This window comes from Diadema antillarum, unplaced genomic scaffold, assembly GCF_040938485.1.
Source record: "Diadema antillarum isolate AM-2024a unplaced genomic scaffold, OU_Dant_1.0 seq00000694_RagTag, whole genome shotgun sequence".
Taxonomy (NCBI): domain Eukaryota; kingdom Metazoa; phylum Echinodermata; class Echinoidea; order Diadematoida; family Diadematidae; genus Diadema; species Diadema antillarum.
Genome location: NW_027271599.1, coordinates 624937 through 645677, shown reverse-complemented (window position 1 = coordinate 645677; position 20741 = coordinate 624937). Strand labels below are relative to the sequence as shown.

The 20741-nt window shown below is 39.5% G+C and overlaps 3 protein-coding genes across 3 annotated transcripts in view; 2 read left to right on the top strand and 1 right to left on the bottom strand.

Moving 5' to 3' along the window:
* LOC139737533 (vacuolar protein sorting-associated protein 52 homolog) overlaps window positions 1-20741 on the bottom strand; it is an 87733-nt gene that overhangs the window by 22659 nt on the left and 44333 nt on the right. The window lies entirely within an intron of this gene.
* LOC139737506 (uncharacterized) lies at window positions 700-4669 on the top strand. The gene is made up of 2 exons (XM_071648176.1): window positions 700-728; window positions 2266-4669. Exons 1-2 carry the CDS (start codon window positions 700-702, stop codon window positions 4667-4669), a joined length of 2433 nt encoding a protein of 810 aa, XP_071504277.1.
* LOC139737505 (uncharacterized) lies at window positions 10464-13238 on the top strand. Its single transcript, XM_071648175.1, has 2 exons — window positions 10464-10601; window positions 11064-13238. Exons 1-2 carry the CDS (start codon window positions 10464-10466, stop codon window positions 13236-13238), a joined length of 2313 nt encoding a protein of 770 aa, XP_071504276.1.

Here is a 20741-nt window from a genome sequence, read left to right as displayed (position 1 = left end):
TTGGATAAAGAAAACTAACCGACTCTACACGATTTCAATTTTTGTGCATACCTTGAATTGATATGTTAGTACTGTCAAATGAGGAATGTTTGTGTGCATGTTGAATTTTACGAGTACCTGAATAATTATTACAACAGTCAGACCTGTCTTTCGTGGCTACCCGAAGGAGATGAAAAAGTGGCCACTATAGACAGATGACTGCTATAGACAGGGTTTTCACATGGCTTTTTTGGGAAAGAATTGTTTCATAATGGCTGGATATGGCAGGTGGCCGCTAAGGTAAGTTGTAATATACATGTATATACATATTATATATATATATATATATATATATATATATATATATATATATATATATATATATATACATATATATATATATATATATATATATATATATATATATATATATTAATGTAAAGAATGATTAAGTGTTCTGTGATGGCTCTTTGGATAAAGAAAACTAACCGACTCTACACGATTTCAATTTTTGTGCATACCTTGAATTGATATGTTAGTACTGTCAAATGAGGAATGTTTGTGTGCATGTTGAATTTTACGAGTACCTGAATAATTATTACAACAGTCAGACCTGTCTTTCGTGGCTACCCGAAGGAGATGAAAAAGTGGCCACTATAGACAGATGACTGCTATAGACAGGGTTTTCACATGGCTTTTTTGGGAAAGAATTGTTTCATAATGGCTGGATATGGCAGGTGGCCGCTAAGGTAAGTTGTAATATACATGTATATACATATTTTATATATATATATATATATATATATATATATATATATATATATATTAATGTAAAGAATGATTAAGTGTTCTGTGATGGCTCTTTGGATAAAGAAAACTAACCGACTCTACAGGATTTCAATTTTCCAAGGAAAAAAATCTAGTATCTAACCCACAATCAGATTCCGAGATCAAAGGAATCAATCTTCTGTTCTGCTGACATTCAAAAGTGAACTGTACATCCGTTGGGGAATAAAAAAAAAATAGAAATATCACCAGAGCATGACAACTGCAGTTGTGGTGCAGATGATAGTACTAATCACTTCTGCTTCTCTTGCATAAAAAAAAGGATTGTGGTTTTCTACAAACCGTTAACTGTACTATTTATCACATTCTTAATGAGAATAAAATGAAAGAGAAAGAGAAAGAGAGAACATAAGACAGAGACAGCGTGATACACAAACAGAGAGAGTGAGAGGTAAAGAGGCAGACAGCATCCTGCACACACACACAAAAAAAGACTTCTGGTTCTCTTTCATAAAAGAAATATTGTGGTTTTCTATAACTATTCATCACATTTTTAATGAGAATAAAATGAAAGAGGAAGAGAAAGAGAGAACATAAGACAGAGACAGCGTGATACACAAAGAGAGAGAGTGAGAGGTAAAGAGGAAGACAACATCCTGCACACACATACACACATACACAAAAACTAAACAAAAAAGAAAAAGAAATTTCCGCAATAAATGGAATGCAGAAGTGATAGGTTCCTGCATTCTTTTTTTGAATAACCTAGAAAGACACACATACACACACAGACACAAATACATACATCTGCCCACAGCATCACACAAACAGCAGACTTCAGTCTCGTTCCTCTGGTTTGGATCCTGCATGCATTCAATGCTGCTCTTAAGGTGGCAGCGGATTCTACAAACCAACATATTGCCAACTCGAGAAAGTGGATAATCAGGTGACAACTTGTGAGATCATTATTTGACGGCAAACTTTTATAAAGCACTTGGGGTATTTTTGCAGAGACTTCAAAATACAGAGTATACCACACAGGCTAATGAGGAGACTCCCCACCAGCGTTTCCAAGGTGCCCAAAGGACAGGCACCAGATTTCTGTCAGCACTGCTTTGCTTTAGTCGCCATGGCAACTAAATTGAACATTGTGCACTCTGCAACCCTGTGCCTGCTGCTGTGTGTTCTGGCACCACCCACTACTAGCAACAACTCTAATGCATCTCATCACCACTGTCAATTCAAGAACACTAGCGTGGGAGTGAAGGTATCCTGCTCACACCTTCATCTCACATCGGTTCCTTCAAGCTTGCCAACCAACACCATCTCTCTTGACTTATCTGTCAACAACCTCACACTGTTAAAAAATGATTCGTTTGTGGGTTTAGCAAAACTGGATATTCTAATTTTGGCTGAGAATCATTTAGCAGTTATTCAAAGAGAAACTTTTTGGCCTCTTGTGCATCTACGGACACTTATTCTGACTACCAATGCCTTAAGGTCACTTTACCCTCGGTTGTTTGCAAACAACCCCTTTCTTGTAAAAGTATTTTTGTCTTCAAACAGATTTGAGGCAATACCCCATGAAGCATTGTCAGCTCTTTCATCATTACCAGTAGTTGAGTTACCCATCAATTACATAAGCTCCCTAAATTTCAGTGGATTTGAACGATGGCAGTACATAAACAGAATTGTTTTGACGTCAAACAACATAAGCATTGTACGTCAAAACGACTTCCTCCCACTGCAAAACACATCGATCCATTTGCTTGACTTGACCAGCAACAAGATCCAAGACTTGCCTGACCAAGCATTTTTGCACTTGAAGACGGTCAGTGAACTGAGACTCAATGGAAATGCCATCTCCAGTTTTGACATTCGGCCCTTCCTTGGTATGGTGTCAGTCAACTCTCTCCAAGTGTTTGGTTCTCTTGTGCACGAGCTCCTACCACAAGACAAATCTTTCAATTTCTCAATGCCGTACCCAATCATTAGACATCTTAATTTGCGAGATAACATGATACAAAGTGTCCCAAATGGTGCCATGTGGGGATTTAAGACACTAAAGACTCTCAATCTATGGACTAATAAGATTTCCTTGATAAGAAATGACTCGTTCTGTTGCCTGCTATCTCTGATTGACCTTGACATTTCCAACAACCAGTTGTCCTTCATACCACAGGGGGCATTTTCTTGTCTGGCCAAGCTAGAGAGACTCAATATTTCTGGGAACCTCTTACAGGCTCTCTCACCCGATTCCTTCCATGGAATGCTATCAATACAGATCATAAGCCTGTCACACAACTTGATTACATACCTTTACAGGGCAGTCTGGACCACTCCAACACTTCACACCCTCGATATGGCAAATAACCTCCTGACTGGTTTTTCAAGAAATAGGTTCAATGGCCTGTCAAACCTGCAAGCACTGAACATATCCTTTAACAAAATAACCTCTTACAGTGTAGATTCATTTGCAGCACTTTCAAATCTACTTCATCTTGATATCCGTAATGGGAAACACATATATCTCAATGGGTTACTTAAACTCCTACCCAACTTGCAGTTCCTGGACATGTCAAACACATTCATCTCATGGCAATCAATTTGTCAATTCTCAAACAACACCAATCTCCTGGAGCTCCGCATGGAAAGGGCTCAACTCAGGGGTCATGACTTATTTGACAGAAGTAAAAACAGATCACTTTTTGTGGGCCTTATCTCTCTCCAAAGGCTTCGTCTGAAAGGAAACTACCTGTATGGCATGGATGCTCTTGTTTTTTCAAACCTCTCAAAACTTTACTTCCTGGACCTGAGTGACTCTCGCATTTCTGTTCTTCAGTCTGGCATGTTCAAGGACCTAAGATCCCTGTCACTCTTATTCATGAATAACAACAAGCTACTAGCCCTTGATGGTGAGGTTTTTCAGGGACTTGGAAACCTACGAGTACTCTACATCCAAAACAACACCATCAGCAGTCTTGCACCAACAACCTTTGCAACAACACAAAACCTAAAGGAGCTATTTCTGCCGGGGAATCATATCAACACAATACTTCCTGGCACTTCTTTTCCAATGAATCCTTCACTGGCCTTTGACATCTCCAGGAACCCTTTTTCCTGCACCTGTGAGTTGAAGTGGTTTAGCAATTGGCTCCACAACACAGACATCAAAGTCAAACACCCCAATCAGACTCTCTGCTCCAGTGCATCGCTACGGGGGCTCACCAACAAACCCATTCTCTCCTTTCAACCCAGTGACTACTGTGGAGTGGACATTGGTCTGGTCAGTGGACTGTCCATGGCAGGAGTAGCAGCCATACTTCTCGGTGTCCTGGCTTACATCAATCGCTGGTGGCTGAACTACAAATTCTTCCTGCTGAAACTAGCCTTCTTTGGTTACAAGGAGGTGGAGGAGGACCTCGCTGAGGATGACTATGACTACCAGCTTAACCTCATGTTCCACGACACTGAGGAAGAGTTGGTACTTAACACCTTGAGGCCTGTCCTTGAGGAGAGATTGCCCCACCTTCAGCACGTGCTCTACGGGGATGACGACCTCAATGCCCGCATGTATTTGGTTGACGCCATTCATGATGCTATTGAGAGGAGTTTCAAGACGGTCCTGCTGGTGAGCAATCAGTCCGTGGGAGATGCCTGGTTCATGACCAAGGTCCGCATCGCTCTGGAGCACTTAAACGAGACTGGACTGGACAAAGTCATCCTAATATTTGTGGAGGACATTGCAGACAACAACCTGCCATACCTTGTGAGGCTCTTTCTGAGCAGGAACAGGCCTTACATCTTGTGGACGGATGATGAAGATGGACAGAAACTGTTCTGGGCCACTTTTGAGAAAAGCATGAGAACCAACAGGGTTCTGAATAATACCATTCCTGTTTGAGCCTGGGTAATTCATGCTCTCCTAATTAACTTCATGTAAATGCTCCCCACATGAGTCAGAGAATAATTCTAATTCTCAAATTTGATTGGCAGTTTCGATCAATGGGAAAATACTGTTACCAACTTCTGTACAGTCCAACGTAAAAAACCTGCTCCACACAAGAAATTTTGTTTAGCTGTCATATAACTAAAATTGTCACTATGGTGACTGATGTGCCTCTGCCATAATGCATGATTCTGCTAATAGGTCTATAGTATGTCTTGTCAATGTGTAATAATTGGTAAAATATCAAAATGACCTGTTTGTCACAAATGTGTTGAATATTCACTTTCCTTGAACTAGGTTTCATTGGATGAATGGCTACATTGTCTATGACAGCAGGTTGGGAATTTGAGGATTTTTACTGGACTTTTGACCCTTTCATAAGTTTATGTATTGAGTAATTTCAGAGGTATGGAGAAAAAGTGTAATTTCAGTATCAAGTAGTACATTTATAGCATTTTAACCTGGCATTTGATGCTTGACCTTTGACCCTATAACACTACAATTCCCCAGAGAATCACTGTCTGGAAGAACAGGCATAAATATGTACAAAGTTTCACAATCATACCTTGAGCCAATGCCAAGATATGGAGGAAGAAGTGAAATTTAGCATGTGTAATTTTCACTTGACCTTTGACACCTCAAACGTTATTTTAGTTATGCTGTCCACAAAATTGATTACGGATGGACGGACAGACAACAACAAAAAAAAACCTTCGGTGGCATTTCATGACCGAGGCATAAAAAATGCATGGCAAATTGCTATGCAACACAAGGAAAATGATTCCCTGTGTTTCTTTGAATCAGAATTTTGATCACAAAATCATATCAAACTGTACAAGTGTATGTATGTCAAATTTGTAATGAGAATTCACTTTTCTTCTCACCTTTGCACAATCTTTTGAATTTTTGTAGTCATTGCTAAAGGATATCATGTAAATATGATAATGTGATCAATTTGATTGTGCAAAATTGCTATCTAAAAATGTAAAGCATATTATCGCCACAACTACACAGGGACAGCCACATAAACTCTAGTGTTGATCCTTACAAAGACCAAATCAAATACATGACTTGTTTTACACACATACACACACACACACATACGCACAAAGGAAAACATATTTTTGATCAGTCAACTGCTGTCATATCACAAGATCAAAAAGACATCACTGATTTGGTCTATCTTGCCCGCCTGCTGTCAGCAGGTCAGCAGTACAAAAACAGATTTCCGAAAGTTGTAGATGTATTGTCCTCCCTGATTGTGTTTGTAAATTCTGTGCCTGTAAATTTCACATTTGTTTGTAGCCTACTTCACGGGATTGGGTTACAGAGAGCTATAGGCTCCTTTCCTCATACCTATGTAAGGCAAGTCACAAATTTCAAAAGATTCCAGAATTGAGACAAGGCTAGCTCTCACCTTTTTTTTTCCAGTCAAGGATACGTGGTCATCTTGCTGTACACATGTTAACCCTTTCTGTGAAATAATATTTATGTTTACAATGCTACATGGGGTCTTCTGTGCCAATTGACACTCAAAGCATGCAAAGGGTTAAAGGCAAAATTAACCATTTGCAGATGAAACAAAAACTTAGTATTAGTGCTTCAAAATAGGTTTAAAATGTGAGTTAGGGATAGAAACAACCAATGTAAAAATTTGAACCAGTATAATCAATTGTTAAAACTATACAAAATGTGAATAGTTATAATAAAAATGTTTCCTAACTAAACTGTCCTCTCCTTACATTTTAGGTTTTATTGCAAAACTTTTATATGGTATGATGTTTTGTGATACAACTGGACTATATATATGAATAAAAAGTGATATCTTGAACATTTTTTTAATCACTGCTCCCAAAGGTAAACAGGACCTTTAAGATCCATTACCTCTGGGTATTTCTAGAGCACAAAGATAAGTTCACTGTAAATGCTAAGATTTTACACCATTAATGACACTTCTGTACATCACCTGCTTAATAATAAGACTGTATTCTCATTTAAGATCTGTTTAATTCTGTTAAAACTCTAGATTAAAAATCAACCTGAGTTTTTCCCTGGCAAAAAGTGTAAATGCAACAGGCCCCGGGTGTATGAACGTAGAATAATTGAAGCTCAAGGTTTTCTTTATAACTTTTGCCTCTGTCAACCAAATATCTAGTCCAAACAGGCAGCTTGACTCTCTTCATAAACTCATTTAGTTGGTTTATTTCTGTGTGACTGAAATTTGTGTTAGAAACAGATTCATACAGTCACAGTATGCAGCACAATGTGTCCTATGATGTCAGATTTGGCTTGACAGAATTTCCTATTACTGGGATCATCAGCATTTGCCTCTGTTAACCAAGTATCTAGTCCAAACAGGTAAGACACATGTATTTAGCTGTGGGCTTACCAAAAATGGCTACCACAGAAAATTCAGGGTACTTTCAATTGATTTACCTTAATAATCCATGACTGATGATGACTTTCCTTGATTCAGAATAATCTTACCATAGGTATGAAATGCAGCTTCAGGGGGATCGCAACTTATTGCATCTCAACAAAGTCAAGGGACTTCTTCACATTTGTATATACATAGATATGTTCCACTTATCTCTCTCACTAGCATTCCAAACTCTACTTTGGAGTGATTTGTGTGTTCCCTCATCTTTCCTTGAGGCAATGTGAGCAAGATGCAGTACCGATTGACAGCATATTATGTCAGAATAATAGTTGGAGATGTACTGGACTACTGTATATTAATACGCCATATTTTGTAAAGTTTTTATTTTTGCTATTCGCAAATATAACATGAGAAATTATTAACGCTGATCTTGACATGAATGTGACATGAACGTGTAAATTTCCCATTCCTTTCTGTGCTCAAAGATCAAGAATTTAATCACTTGCATAATTGTCTGTAAATCTTGATTTGCAAAAAACATAAAACAAGAACAAAAAATAGAGCAGACTCGTTAGATATATGGTGTATACAGTATACATGCAAGTTCAAAGTTCAGCTCATCAAACCAGAATCCTCCATTCATGTTTGGATGTTTTCCTGAGACTGAAATTTGTTTTTGTGTGATAACAGCCTAATTTATCTTTCTGTAGCATTGTAAAGTGACTCTCTGTAGCCACGGAAATGTGACAGATAAATTCCTAAATTCCTAGTTTTCATAGTACTGAAACTGAGGCAAAGTTGAGAAAATCAGAGGGAGTGAAGAGTCACATTTGAAACTTGAGAGCTTCACAGCTCAAAAAAGTAATAAACCACAGTGAATGAAAGTATCTGCTGAAATTAATTGACTACATTTGTTATTTCATGTTTCACGCACATTTGATATTTCATGTTTCACATATGTATACTTGTTAATCAATGCTCATAGAGATGAGCGCAATATATGAAAAAAAAACCACAAATATTCAGCAAAATGCACACAAAAAGGAAATAAGTTCAACGTTTGGTACCCTTGTGAACCAAATTCTTATAATATGATCCCAGATATAATGACATAAAATGGACTCAATCATCAGAAGACCAGTACGAGTATCTCCAATTGGCGGTGTATATCTAAGAAAGACTCTTGCTTTAATCATTTGCCTAACAAGGACAATTAATCCTTTCGAGATTATACTCCGATTCTAGTGGACCATTTGAAATTCTCTGGCAATTCATAATGGTATAGTCTGCTCCATGAGTAGCTTCCATTTGATAAATAGCCAAATTCTACTGGACAATAGGGATTTCTCTCATGTCTTCTAATGGTACAAGCTACTTCACCATTAGTGACCATCATCAGACCCATGAAAAAAACATCCTAATTCTCCTGGACCCCAAAGGATTGCCTAATAGTGTTTAACCGTTTGTCAGGTTGATGGTGTAAAGGCCCTGTCGCACTATTCCATGCAAGCCCTGTGTGTGATTTGCGGGGAACAATTTTTGCTTCCCAGAGGTCCCCACAGATGAAATGCATGTCCGGCGCATAGGCACAGATCCACGGGCAACCTAAGTACTTCAAGCAGGTTAACTGCCTCTGACTTGCAGCAGCTAAGGGCCTCCTTCTGGTGTTTTGCGTGGATCTCTGCTGTCAATCTCCCGCGACTCACACGGAACACAATTTGAGCATGCCCAAAACTTACCCGCGGGTAAATCAGGCTTGCGCGCACCAGCACCTCCGGGCAGCTACAGGCCAGATACATGCCATGTACTGTCAGGTGTGGGCCATCTGCAGCTGGACCTTCGTGAAGCAAAGATTGTTCCCCGCAAGTCACAAGCAAGGCTTGTGACAGGCCTACAAGCATGCTCAGAATCTATTAAAGTTGAGTCGCGGGGTATTGCACGCAGAGGTACATGCAGAACACTAGTAGGAGGCCTGTAGCGGCCACGCACCTCGCAGGCAGGTGTAATGCAGGTAACATGCAATTGTAATGCAGGTACTTCGCAGTTCCCGTATGTCACTCGTTACAAGACCACTAGAAGAACGTAAGTAGCAAACGTCCGGCAGGTAAGATGCATGCGAAACTCACCCAAATCCTTGTCCCCCCCCCCCCCCCCCCCCCCGAAAATTATCCCGCGTGCTGGGAAATCCTGACACACAGCAAGCCCATGTAGTTTGTACAAAAAATTGTGACAGGGCCTTATAATTCTAAAAGTACCAACCAAGATCAATGCGAAACCATTATAAGATATTCACACACCCATTAGACTTCGAATTGAATCATTAGAATTCTAAATTGTTTCTCATGGATTTTTGACCTGGGGCATCATCCATCTCTCAAATTACAAATAAACACAGTACAGTAAATTGATAGTGTTTACAGACTCTTTATAGTGTATGCTTTGGTTGCATTATCTACTATGATCAAACAGCATGTAAAATATGTAAAACTAAATACCAATAAAAACTTGCAACTTAAAATGTATGCAAAAACAAAATCTTCACTAACAACCCATGGGTTGTCATCAACATTTACAATCCCTGTTAAATTCAAGATATTCTTAATGTACATGTACATTTGATACATATTTTACGTATTTTTTTTTTATTAATTTGCTTCCTGGTTTGGTGATGAGAAATTGAAGTATGCTTTGAATTGAAAGCACTTATATGTCATTGACCATTTGCCTACAAATTCAAGTGGTTTAGATTGAATTTCCATGCCACATTTACATTGATTTGAATAAAATAAAACCAAAATACACACGTTGAAAAAACCTACCTAATCTGACACACATGAGAATGTTGCAGAAGTTCAACGTTTCAAATGTTTCAAGAGCAGAGTCATATCAGTCAAAACAAAATCAGACAAGGAAATGATGTTAGTGCCTCACAATTTTCCGAAACATTTGCTCTGTGTGTGTGTGTGTGTGTGTGTGTGTGTGTGTTTTGCCTTCGTTTTTTGCTTTGAGAAAGATACATGCATACACACATCTGCCCACATCATCACACAAACAGTAGATTTCAGATCAATTTCTCTAGTTTTGGACCTTGTGTGTACAAATGCATTCATTACTGCTTTCGAAGCAGCAATTGATTCTACTACTGAAGACAAGACCAACGAAGACAGTGATTGTCAGGTGATGTAGGATATCACCATTTGACAATGACCCTTGTGTAATTTGGAGAGCACTTGGTATAATTTGAAACGAGTACATACCACACAGGCTAATGAGGAGACTCCCTAACAGTGTTTCCAAGGTGGCCAAAGGATAGGCACCAGATTTCTGTCAGCACCAGATTTCTGTCAGGACCGCTCTGCTTTAGTCGCCATGGCAGCTAAATTGAACATTATGCACTCTCCAATCCTGTGCCTGCTGCTGTTTTTTCTAGCACCACCCACGACTGGCAACAACTACAATGCATCTCGTTGCCACTGTCAATTCACGAACACCAGCGTGGGTGTGAAGGTATCCTGCTCACACCTTCATCTCACATCGGTTCCCTCAAACTTGCCAACCAACACCATCTCTCTTGACTTATCCGTCAACCGTCTCACACTGCTAAAAAATGACTCGTTTGTGGGTTTAGCAAAACTAGATGTTCTAAATTTGGCTGAGAATCATATAGCAGTTATTGAAGGACAAACTTTTTGGCCTCTTGTGAGTCTACGAACACTTATCCTGACTACCAATGCCTTAAGGTCACTTCACCCTCAGTTGTTTGTGAACAACCCCCTTCTTGTAAAAGTACCTTTGTCTTCAAACAAATTTGAGTCTATACCCCATGAAGCATTGTCAGCTCTTTCATCACTACCAATAGTTGATTTAGTCACCAATTTCATAGGCTCCCTCAATTTCAGTGGATTTGAACGGTGGCAGTACATAGACGGAATTGCATTAAAATCAAACAACATAAGCCATATATACCAGAATGACTTTTTCCCACTGCAAAACACAAACATACGTCTGCTCGACTTGACCAACAACAGGATTTTTGACTTGCCTGACTTGGGATTTCTGCACTTGAAGACAGTCAATGAAATGAGACTCTCTGGAAATGCCATGTCCAGTTTTGACATTCGGCCGTTCCTTGGTATGACGTCAGTCAGCTCCCTACAGGTGATTGGTTCTCTTGTGCACGAGCTCCTTCCATCCGACACATGTTACAACATCTCAATGCCGTACCCAATCATTGAACATCTTAATTTGCGAGGTAACATTATACAAAGTGTCCCAGATGGTGCCTTGTGGGGATTTCAGACACTGAAGACTCTCAGTCTCTGTAAAAATAGGATTTCCTCCATAAGAAATGACTCATTCTGTTGCTTGATATCCCTAACAGACCTTGACATTTCCAAAAACCAGTTGTCCTCAATACCAACGGGAGCATTTTCTTGTCTGGCCAATCTAGAGAGACTCAACATTTCTAACAACCTCTTACAGGCTCTCTCACCCGATTCCTTCCACGGAATGCTATCAATACAGATAATAAGCCTGTCACACAACTTGATTAGAGACTTTTATGGGGCACTTTGGACCACTCCAATACTCCACTCCCTTGATATAGCAAATAACCTCCTGAACGGTTTAGGGAAGGAAAGGTTTAATGGCCTTTCAAACCTACAAGCACTGAACATATCCTCTAATGAACTGATCCAATGCGGTGTTGATGCCTTTGCAGCACTTTCAAATCTGCTACACCTCGATATCCGGAATGAGCAAAGCACATTCCTCAATGGGTTGCTCAGACACCTACACAAATTGCAGTTCCTGGACATGTCAAACACGTTCATCTTCTGGCAATCCATTCAGCAATTCTCAAACAATACTGATCTCCTGGAGCTCCGCATGGAACACACAGAGCTCAGAGGTCACAACCTATTTGACAGAAGTCAAAACACATCACTTTTTGCAGGTCTTGTCTCTCTCAGAAGGCTACGTTTAAAAGGTAACTACCTGAATGGCATGGATGCTCTTGTTTTCTCAAATCTCTCAAAGCTCTATTACCTGGACCTAAGTGACTCTCGCATTGCTGTTCTTCAGTCTGGCATGTTCAAAGACCTAAGATCCCTGTCAATATTGTTTATGAATAACAACAACTTACAAACCCTTGATGGTGAGGTCTTTCAGGGACTTGGAAACCTAAAAGTACTCTGCATAGAAAAAAACACGATCAGTCACTTTGCACCTACAACCTTTGCTGCAACACAAAACCTGACTCAGTTATATCTGCCAAGAAATCATATCAACACAATACAGCCAGGAACCTTCTTTCCAACAAATCCTTCACTGGCCCTTGATATCTCCAGGAACCCGTTTTCCTGCACCTGTGAGCTGAAGTGGTTTAGGAATTGGCTCCACAACACAAAGATCAACATCAAGTACCCCAATCAGACTCTTTGCTCCAGTGCATCTCTATGGGGGCTCACCAACAAACCCATCCTCTCTTTTCAACCCAGTGACTACTGTGGAGTGGACATTGCTTTGATCAGTGGACTGTCCATGGCAGGAGTAGCAGCCATACTTCTCGGTGCCCTGGCTTACATCAATCGCTGGTGGCTGAACTACAAATTCTTCCTGCTGAAACTAGCCTTCTTTGGCTACAAGGAGGTGGAGGAGAACCTTGCTGAGGATGACCATGACTACCAGCTTAACCTCATGTTCCACGACACTGAGGAAGAGTTGGTACTTAACACCATAAGGCCTGCCCTTGAGGAGAGATTGCCCCACCTTCAGCATGTGCTCTATGGGGATGCCGACCTCAATGCACGTATGTATTTGGTTGATGCCATTCATGATGCCATTGAAAGGAGTTTCAAGACGGTCCTGCTGGTGAGCAATCGGTCCGTGGGAGATGCCTGGTTCATGACCAAGGTCCGTATCGCTCTGGAGCACTTAAACGAGACCGGATTGGACAAAGTCATCCTCATATTTGTGGAGGACATTGCAGACAACAACCTGCCATACCTTGTGAGGCTCTTTCTGAGCAGGAACAGGCCTTACATGTTGTGGACCAATGACGAAGATGGACAGAAACTTTTCTGGGCCACTTTTGAGAAAAGCATGAGAACCAACAGGGTTCTGAATAATACCATTCCTGTTTGAGCCTGGGTAATTCAGAGATGCTCCCTTTATGTTTTCTCGTTGAATAAGAATTTTAATGTCATAAACATATCAAAACTTATATACATTTGTATCAAATTTTATATAGAGAATCCACTCGCCTTACATAATCTCTTGAATTGTTGTAGTCATAGTAATGTAAATAATAACATGATTAAATCTGATTGTGCATAACTGCTATTAGACAATGCACATTCTAGATCAAAACATAGAATAATCAAAGCTATAGGTTTTCTTTATAACTTCCGCCTCTGTCAACTACAAATCTATAACATTTACATCAACAAAACAAGGAAAAGTAGAAATTACGCGGTGCGTAACATATGTCCCCGCCGGAAGTAGCATTTTGTAACAAAATGTGCAATATAGGTAAAAAATCAAGGTCAAAGGTCAAAGAAGTCAAAGGTCAAAATTCTGTGTAGAAGTTTTGAAGCCCTCACCTAGTGCCATCACATAAAGCAAATGGAATCGAAATTGGGTTAGAAATGGCGAAGGAGTAGCATTTTGTAGCCAATGTACAATATAGGTCAAAAATCAAGGTCAAAGGTCAAAGAAGACAAAGGTCAAAATTCTGTGTAGAAGTTTTGAAGCCCTCACCTAGTGCTATCACATAAAGCAAACGGAATCGAAATCGGGTTAGAAATGGCGAAGGAGTAGCATTCTGTAGCAAAATGCACAATATAGGTCAAAAATCAAGGTCAAAGGTCAAAGAAGTCAAAGGTCAAAATTCTGTGTAGAAGTTTTGAAGCCCTCAATTAGTGCCATCATATAAAGCAAACGGAATCGAAATCGGGTTAAAAATGGCGAAGGAGTAGCATTTCGTAGCAAAATGTACAATATAGGTCAAAAATCAAGGTCAAAGGTCAAAGAAGTCAAAGGTCAAAATTCTGTGTAGAAGTTTTGAAGCCCTCACCTAGTGCCATCACATAAAGCAAACGGAATCGAAATCGGGTTAGAAATGGCGAAGGAGTAGCATTTTGTAGCAAAATGTACAATATAGGTCAAAAAATCAAGGTCAAAGGTCAAAGAAGTCAAAGGTCAAAATTCTGTGTAGAAGTTTTGAAGCCCTCACCTAGTGCCATCACATAAAGCAAACGGAATCGAAATCGGGTTAGAAATGGCGAAGGAGTAGCATTTTGTAGCAAAATGTACAATATAGGTCAAAGGTCAAGGTCAAAGGTCACGACTGAAATTCTGTGTAGAAGTTTCAAAGCTCCCATGTAGTGCTATCATATAAAGCAAACAGAATCAAAATTGGCTCATAAATGACAGAGAAGTAGCAAATTGAAGATTTTGATCACACACGGACGCACACACGGACACACGGACACACGGACACACGGACGGACGGACGGACGGACGGACGGACACACGGACACACACACGTACGGAGCCCGTTTCATAGTCCCCTGCTCGAACTCGTTCGGCGGGGACAATAAACATCAATAATCAACATTATATGAGTTAGTCAATTACTGTAGATGCAGTATATGTCGTGGCATTTTCATTTTCACAAATTTTCCTGGTCAACCAATCTTTGCAAAATCAATAACTTGCTGAAAATATTGGCTCCTGTATCATCACGTGTACTACTTGCATGAGTATAGCCTCGACAGTGAAAAACCCAAGCTATTCTGTTAAAAGATTGATAACAGTGACTGTATGGTATCAATTCAATCAAGTCTCTTGTGTGACTTTTATGATCTCACCACTGAAGATGTTATAGGGCAAGTCCAAGATATCGCGCACCTTACGTATGGGACATTCAGAGATTTCAAACCTCTGAAAAGTAATGAAGGAGCACTTGGATTTTATTGTTTATCATCAGGAGGGCTGGTATCCCAGAGAAGAATATTGTGTTTAAGTTTGATGTCATTTGACCTTGGGTTAATCATTTTATTAAGAAAAATATGGCAACTTACGTATGGGACCACAGAAAAACTGGATTTTTCAAAATAAAGTTTGAACTGAAAATTCTCTGAAAGTACCTTACTGATCAAGTTCTGTTAAGAAGTGAAGAAAGGTACAATACTGAAGTGTCTTTCAGCAAAGTTTCACTGCAAAAGAATAAAGCATACTTTCATGAAGTTGGTTTAATTAACGAAAGTACACCTTACGTATGGGACATGGCTCAACTTACATATGGGACATTTGTCTTTAGTGCACAAATGCATTCATGGGAATGACTTTAAATTTCCCCTTAGTGTCATATTCAGTTCCACAAATCATGCTAAAACATGTAACACATGAAATAGACTTCTAAGTGGGTACTTTCCCGGTTCAGGTACCTAGCAAAAGCTAAAATAAAACAAAAAATATCACTTAAGGTGATTAATACCCCCGCCCCTTGATCTTCTGCCATTTAAATGCCGTTACCATGGCAACGCAGCTTCCGACACGTCCGAAATATATGTCTTGCACATCTTCCCACCAAGACTATTGTGTGTGCCACATTTCATAAGCTTTGGTCAAAAACTGAGGAAGTAGTTCAATCCACAAGATCTTTCCTTGATCTTCCGCCATTAATATGCCGTTACCATGGCAACGCAGCTTCCGACACGTCCAAAAAATATGTCTTGCACATCTTTCCACCAAGACCAATGTGTGTGCCACATTTCATGAGCTTCAGTCGAATACAGAGGAAGTAGTTCAATCCGCAAGATCTTTCCTTGATCTTCTGCCATTTATATGCCGTTACCATGGCAACGCAGCTTCCGACACGTCCGAAAAATATGTCTTCCACATCTTCCCACCAAGATCAAGGTGTGTGCCACATTTCATAAGCTTTGGTCAAAAAACTGAGGAAGTAGTTAAATCCGCAAGATCTTTCCTTGATCTTCTGCCATTAATATGCCGTTACCATGGCAACGTACTTTCGGGTACTGTCAAAAAATGCGTCTTGCACATCTACAACCAAAGGCACACATCTGTACCAAGTTTCATGGAAATTGGGCAAAAACTGAGGAAGTAGTTTGCAACACAAAATTTTCCATCATTTTGGCTCATAATATGTGAGCTGTTACCATGGCAACATACTTTTTGTCACTGTCAAGAAATGTGTCATGCTGACCTATATCCTAAGACAAACATTCAATATGAATTCCATGAGAATTGGAAGAACACTGATGAAGCAGTTTTGCCATGAAGCATTTTGCCCTATATTTTACCAATAACATGCCGTTACCATGGCAACGCACTTTTTGCCACTGCGGAAATATGTGTCTTGCACATTAACATATTCAGATGAACATCTGTACCAAATTTCATAAAAATTGATCAAAAACTGTGGGAGGAGTTCGCGACGCAAGATTTGTACCCATTTTTGCCCATAATATGCCGTTACCATGGCAACGTACTTTTGGGTACTGTCAACACCCCATTTTGCACTTGATGGTTACAAGATGATTCGCAAAGACAGGTTGAATGGTAGGGGAGGAGGAGTTTTAATATACGTATCAGAAAATTTATCGTTTAAGCCGAGAAATGATCTCTCTTTTCAAAGTGCAACTGCCGAATGTTTATGTATTGAGGTTGTTCTCCACAAGGGAAAGAATTTCATTGTATCTTGTATAGACCACCTAGCACTGATGTGGTCAACTTTCTCAATGATCTAGAGTCATTCATGTCAACTCTTAATTCAAGTGATAAGTCTGTTTGTTTAATGGGCGATTTCAATATTGATCTGCTTTCAAACAGCCCTAACTCGATCCGCTTCGGAGTATTCTTGATTCCAATGCGCTTTCTGTAATGATAGACAAACCAACCAGAATCAATGGTCTCTCATCATCATTATTAGACAATATCTTTGTAAAAGCTCCAAGAACCTTTTCACAGTCCGGTTTATTTTACTCTGAAATTTCTGATCATTTACCTGTGTTTTGCATACTATATGGTTACCAGTCTCATGCGAATGGGCCAGTGAGAAACGATAAGAAGAGAAAGATCACAGACGAAAAGGTGTCTGGTCTGAAAGCCAGCTTGCTTTCTGAAGATTGGGATGATGTTCTTGCTTGTGAAAATACTAAGACGGCTTTTGATATTTTTTGGGAGAAATTCTACGGGCATTTTGATAAGCACATTCCGTATGAAAAGCCAAAACCTAAGGAACAGGGATTGCATCCTTGGATTACTAGTGGTATACTCCGATCAATAAAAAGAAGAAATGCTCTCTATAAAAGAAGTATAAAGAAACCATCTCTGGAAAACATTGAAAAATACAAAAAATACCGGAATAGATTAACATCAATTATTCGATCCTCTCGTAAACTGTTTTACTCTACACAATTTGAAAAAACTACAGGCAACATTGCCTCCACTTGGAGGGTCATAAAGGGCGTTTTAGGCAATCAAGGCAATACTTCTGCCCCAGAGAAAATCTTAGAAAATGGACATGAAATTACTTCTCCTGATGACGTTGCAAACTCTTTCAATACCTATTTTGCAAATGTTGGACCTAACCAGGCTAAAAAGATTGATAGGAATTGCTTGAATTTTAGGGAATATCTGAAAGGCCCTTCAGAATTTTCAGTCTTCTTGCAGCCTACTGACTGCATTGAAATTCTTGAAATAGTTACTGCATTCAAATCTAGTCACTCTTGTGGACATGATGAAATAAGTACATATTTATTGAAACAAATCATTGGCTCAATCATCACCCCACTTGTTCATATTTGTAATCTCTCTCTGGTGACTGGAGTATTTCCTTCCTCATTTAAGCTAGCCAAAGTAATCCCTATCCACAAAAAAGATGACAGAATGTTAATCTCGAATTACAGACCAATTTCAATTTTACCTGCCTTTTCTAAAATCTTAGAGAGAATTGTATATAACAGGCTCTATGATTTCTTGGAGAAACATAACTCTCTAAATCCTGAACAATATGGATTTCGGAGGTCTCATTCAACTGACCATGCCCTTTTGAAATTTTATGATTGTGTCTCTAGTGCTCTAGCTGCACGTGAGCATGTTATTGGTGTGTTTATGGATCTTAGTAAGGCATTTGACACACTTGACCATTCGATCCTCCTGTCTAAGCTCTGTCACTATGGTGTAAGGGGTGTGGCTTATCAGTGGTTTTCTAGCTACTTGTCAATGAGAAGACAGTTTACTCACTGCAACTCTGTTAATTCTGACATTCTGTATCTGAAATGTGGTGTTCCACAGGGATCCATTCTAGGCCCACTTTTATTTCTCATCTACATAAATGACATTTGTGATGTTTCAACAATCTTGACCTACACCTTATTTGCAGATGATACCAGTGTTTTCTTATCTCATCGTGATGTTCGAACCCTTGAACTCACTATTAATTCAGAATTACCAAAGCTAACATCATGGTTCAGAAGTAACATACTATCTCTGAATGTGCAGAAGACTAATTTCATTCACTTTAAAGGGAGGAAATGCTCAGGTGCTCAACAAATTAATGTCAATCTAGATGGTACCCGCATTGAAAGGAAAACATGTACAAAGTTCCTTGGCGTATATATTAATGATAAACTTAATTGGAGTGACCATGTGAATCATATCGCTACACCGATATCCCGCAATATTGGTATATTATATAAAGTAAAAAGTTTTGTTTCTGACAAAGTGCTTTTGATGTTAGGCCAAGTAAAGAAAGATAGTAGTTTCTCGTCCAGGTTTTTTTAGCAAGGCGATGAGGGAGGTCCTTACTATTTGATATTTTACTATTTTTTCGAGGATTGTCAAAATGAAAGTAATATGTGTTTCTCGTCCGGTAATTCTGAGAAAGGTAACGAGAGAGGGCTCTACTATTTTCTATATCCAATTTATGAAATGAAATATCACCCTGGTAGCTGTGTTATGAGAGCCAGGTCCCAAGTGTACGTCTTGCCTGCACTCTGTGCATCATTCAAACAAATAGGTTATGTACTATACTTGAAATGAAACTTCATGCATGCAGAAATACATTTGCTTTTTCTTTCCACTACAGATGTCAAGGGAAAATGACCATTTTAATACTGGTATTTAGTGTTGTAATGGCATTTCTGATACCAGTGTACTTGCAATTCTAATGTATTGTGCTATTAAATGAAACAGGTATAAAACATGTCTTTCAACAAAGAATGTACGACTGAAATAAATTCCACGATATTCAAAACACTGCTTTATTCATCATTGGTGTTTGTGACTTTTTGTGTCCACACAGCTGGTATGTATCTGCATTTCTTCACAGTACGTAGCACATTCAACTGGAAACTGGCTTGTACAATTGCGGATGGATGTCAAAATAATACTGATATGGCATTAAAGCATTAAACATTTAAAGATGTTTCTTCATGTTCTAAAAAGACATTTGATAATCACTCATCATTTGGATGATGAATGATTGTATACCACACTACAGATGATACGACTCACGGCCGTGTCTGTAAAATTTACATCGTAAAGAAAAGTATCCCGCAGAAATACGAGACAAACCAGTATCTGCGGAAAAGTTATTTGTTTTGTAGATACACCCATTCGATAATTATACATTTGCTGGAAAAGCGCATTCATTTTCTCTTCAAAATAGAACAATACATCGCCGTCAGATGCAACGTTACAGAGCAGAGTGTACGGGCTTCTACACATTCGAATGTGTTCATGCCTGCGTGCAGACAGCTGACAGACGTAGACCAGGGGATGGTACCGGTGACCGACCCTGGACAGCTACAGACACGCACTGCACACTTTGCGAATTGCCAATACGGTGCGGCACGGCCACTGCACCGGCACCGTACCTTCCGACACTGCACACACATGCACATAGATAGTCACAATGACATGAAAATGTATACAAACACGATACAATCCTCACAAGCATTTGTACAGTACAATTCATCCGCTTGAAATATGAGAAACGGGGGAAAATACGAACAATGCGCGAAATATGCATGGAATATTAGCGATTGATCGCAAAAATGTTGCCGGTATCGCGTTCACGACGTACCGAGTGCGCTGTACTACAGTATAGTAGTACATCACAGCTAGCCCAGGCCCGCCCGCGCCCATCCGACTACAGTTCGACTGCTTTGTGGGTCATTCCTTCTTGCCGAGCTCGCATAACGCAGTGTGAAATGCATGCGTTATACGCACTACAGAAGCTACAGCTGTACTACAGCGAAGTAGAGGACGCAAGGCGTAATTAGAAATGAGACATCACGATTGGTAGGTGAATTGCCGATTGTTTTTTTCGGCGGCCGAAAAAATAGTAAATATCAAAAAAGTCGATGCGGGAACTGAAAATCGATGTGGGCGGGGAGCGGGCTGGGACGAGAATTTTGAATTTCTTGGTATTTTCAGCGCCATTTTGAAAATAGTAAATAGTAAAAAAATCGATGCGGCGGCCAAAATCGATGCGCGCGAGGACGAGAAACTGGTTTCTTTTTTTACTTGGCCTTATATAACACTCTTATCTTACCTTATATTTCATATTGTAATATTCTGTGGGCAACGTCAAAGAGTTTGACAGATAATATC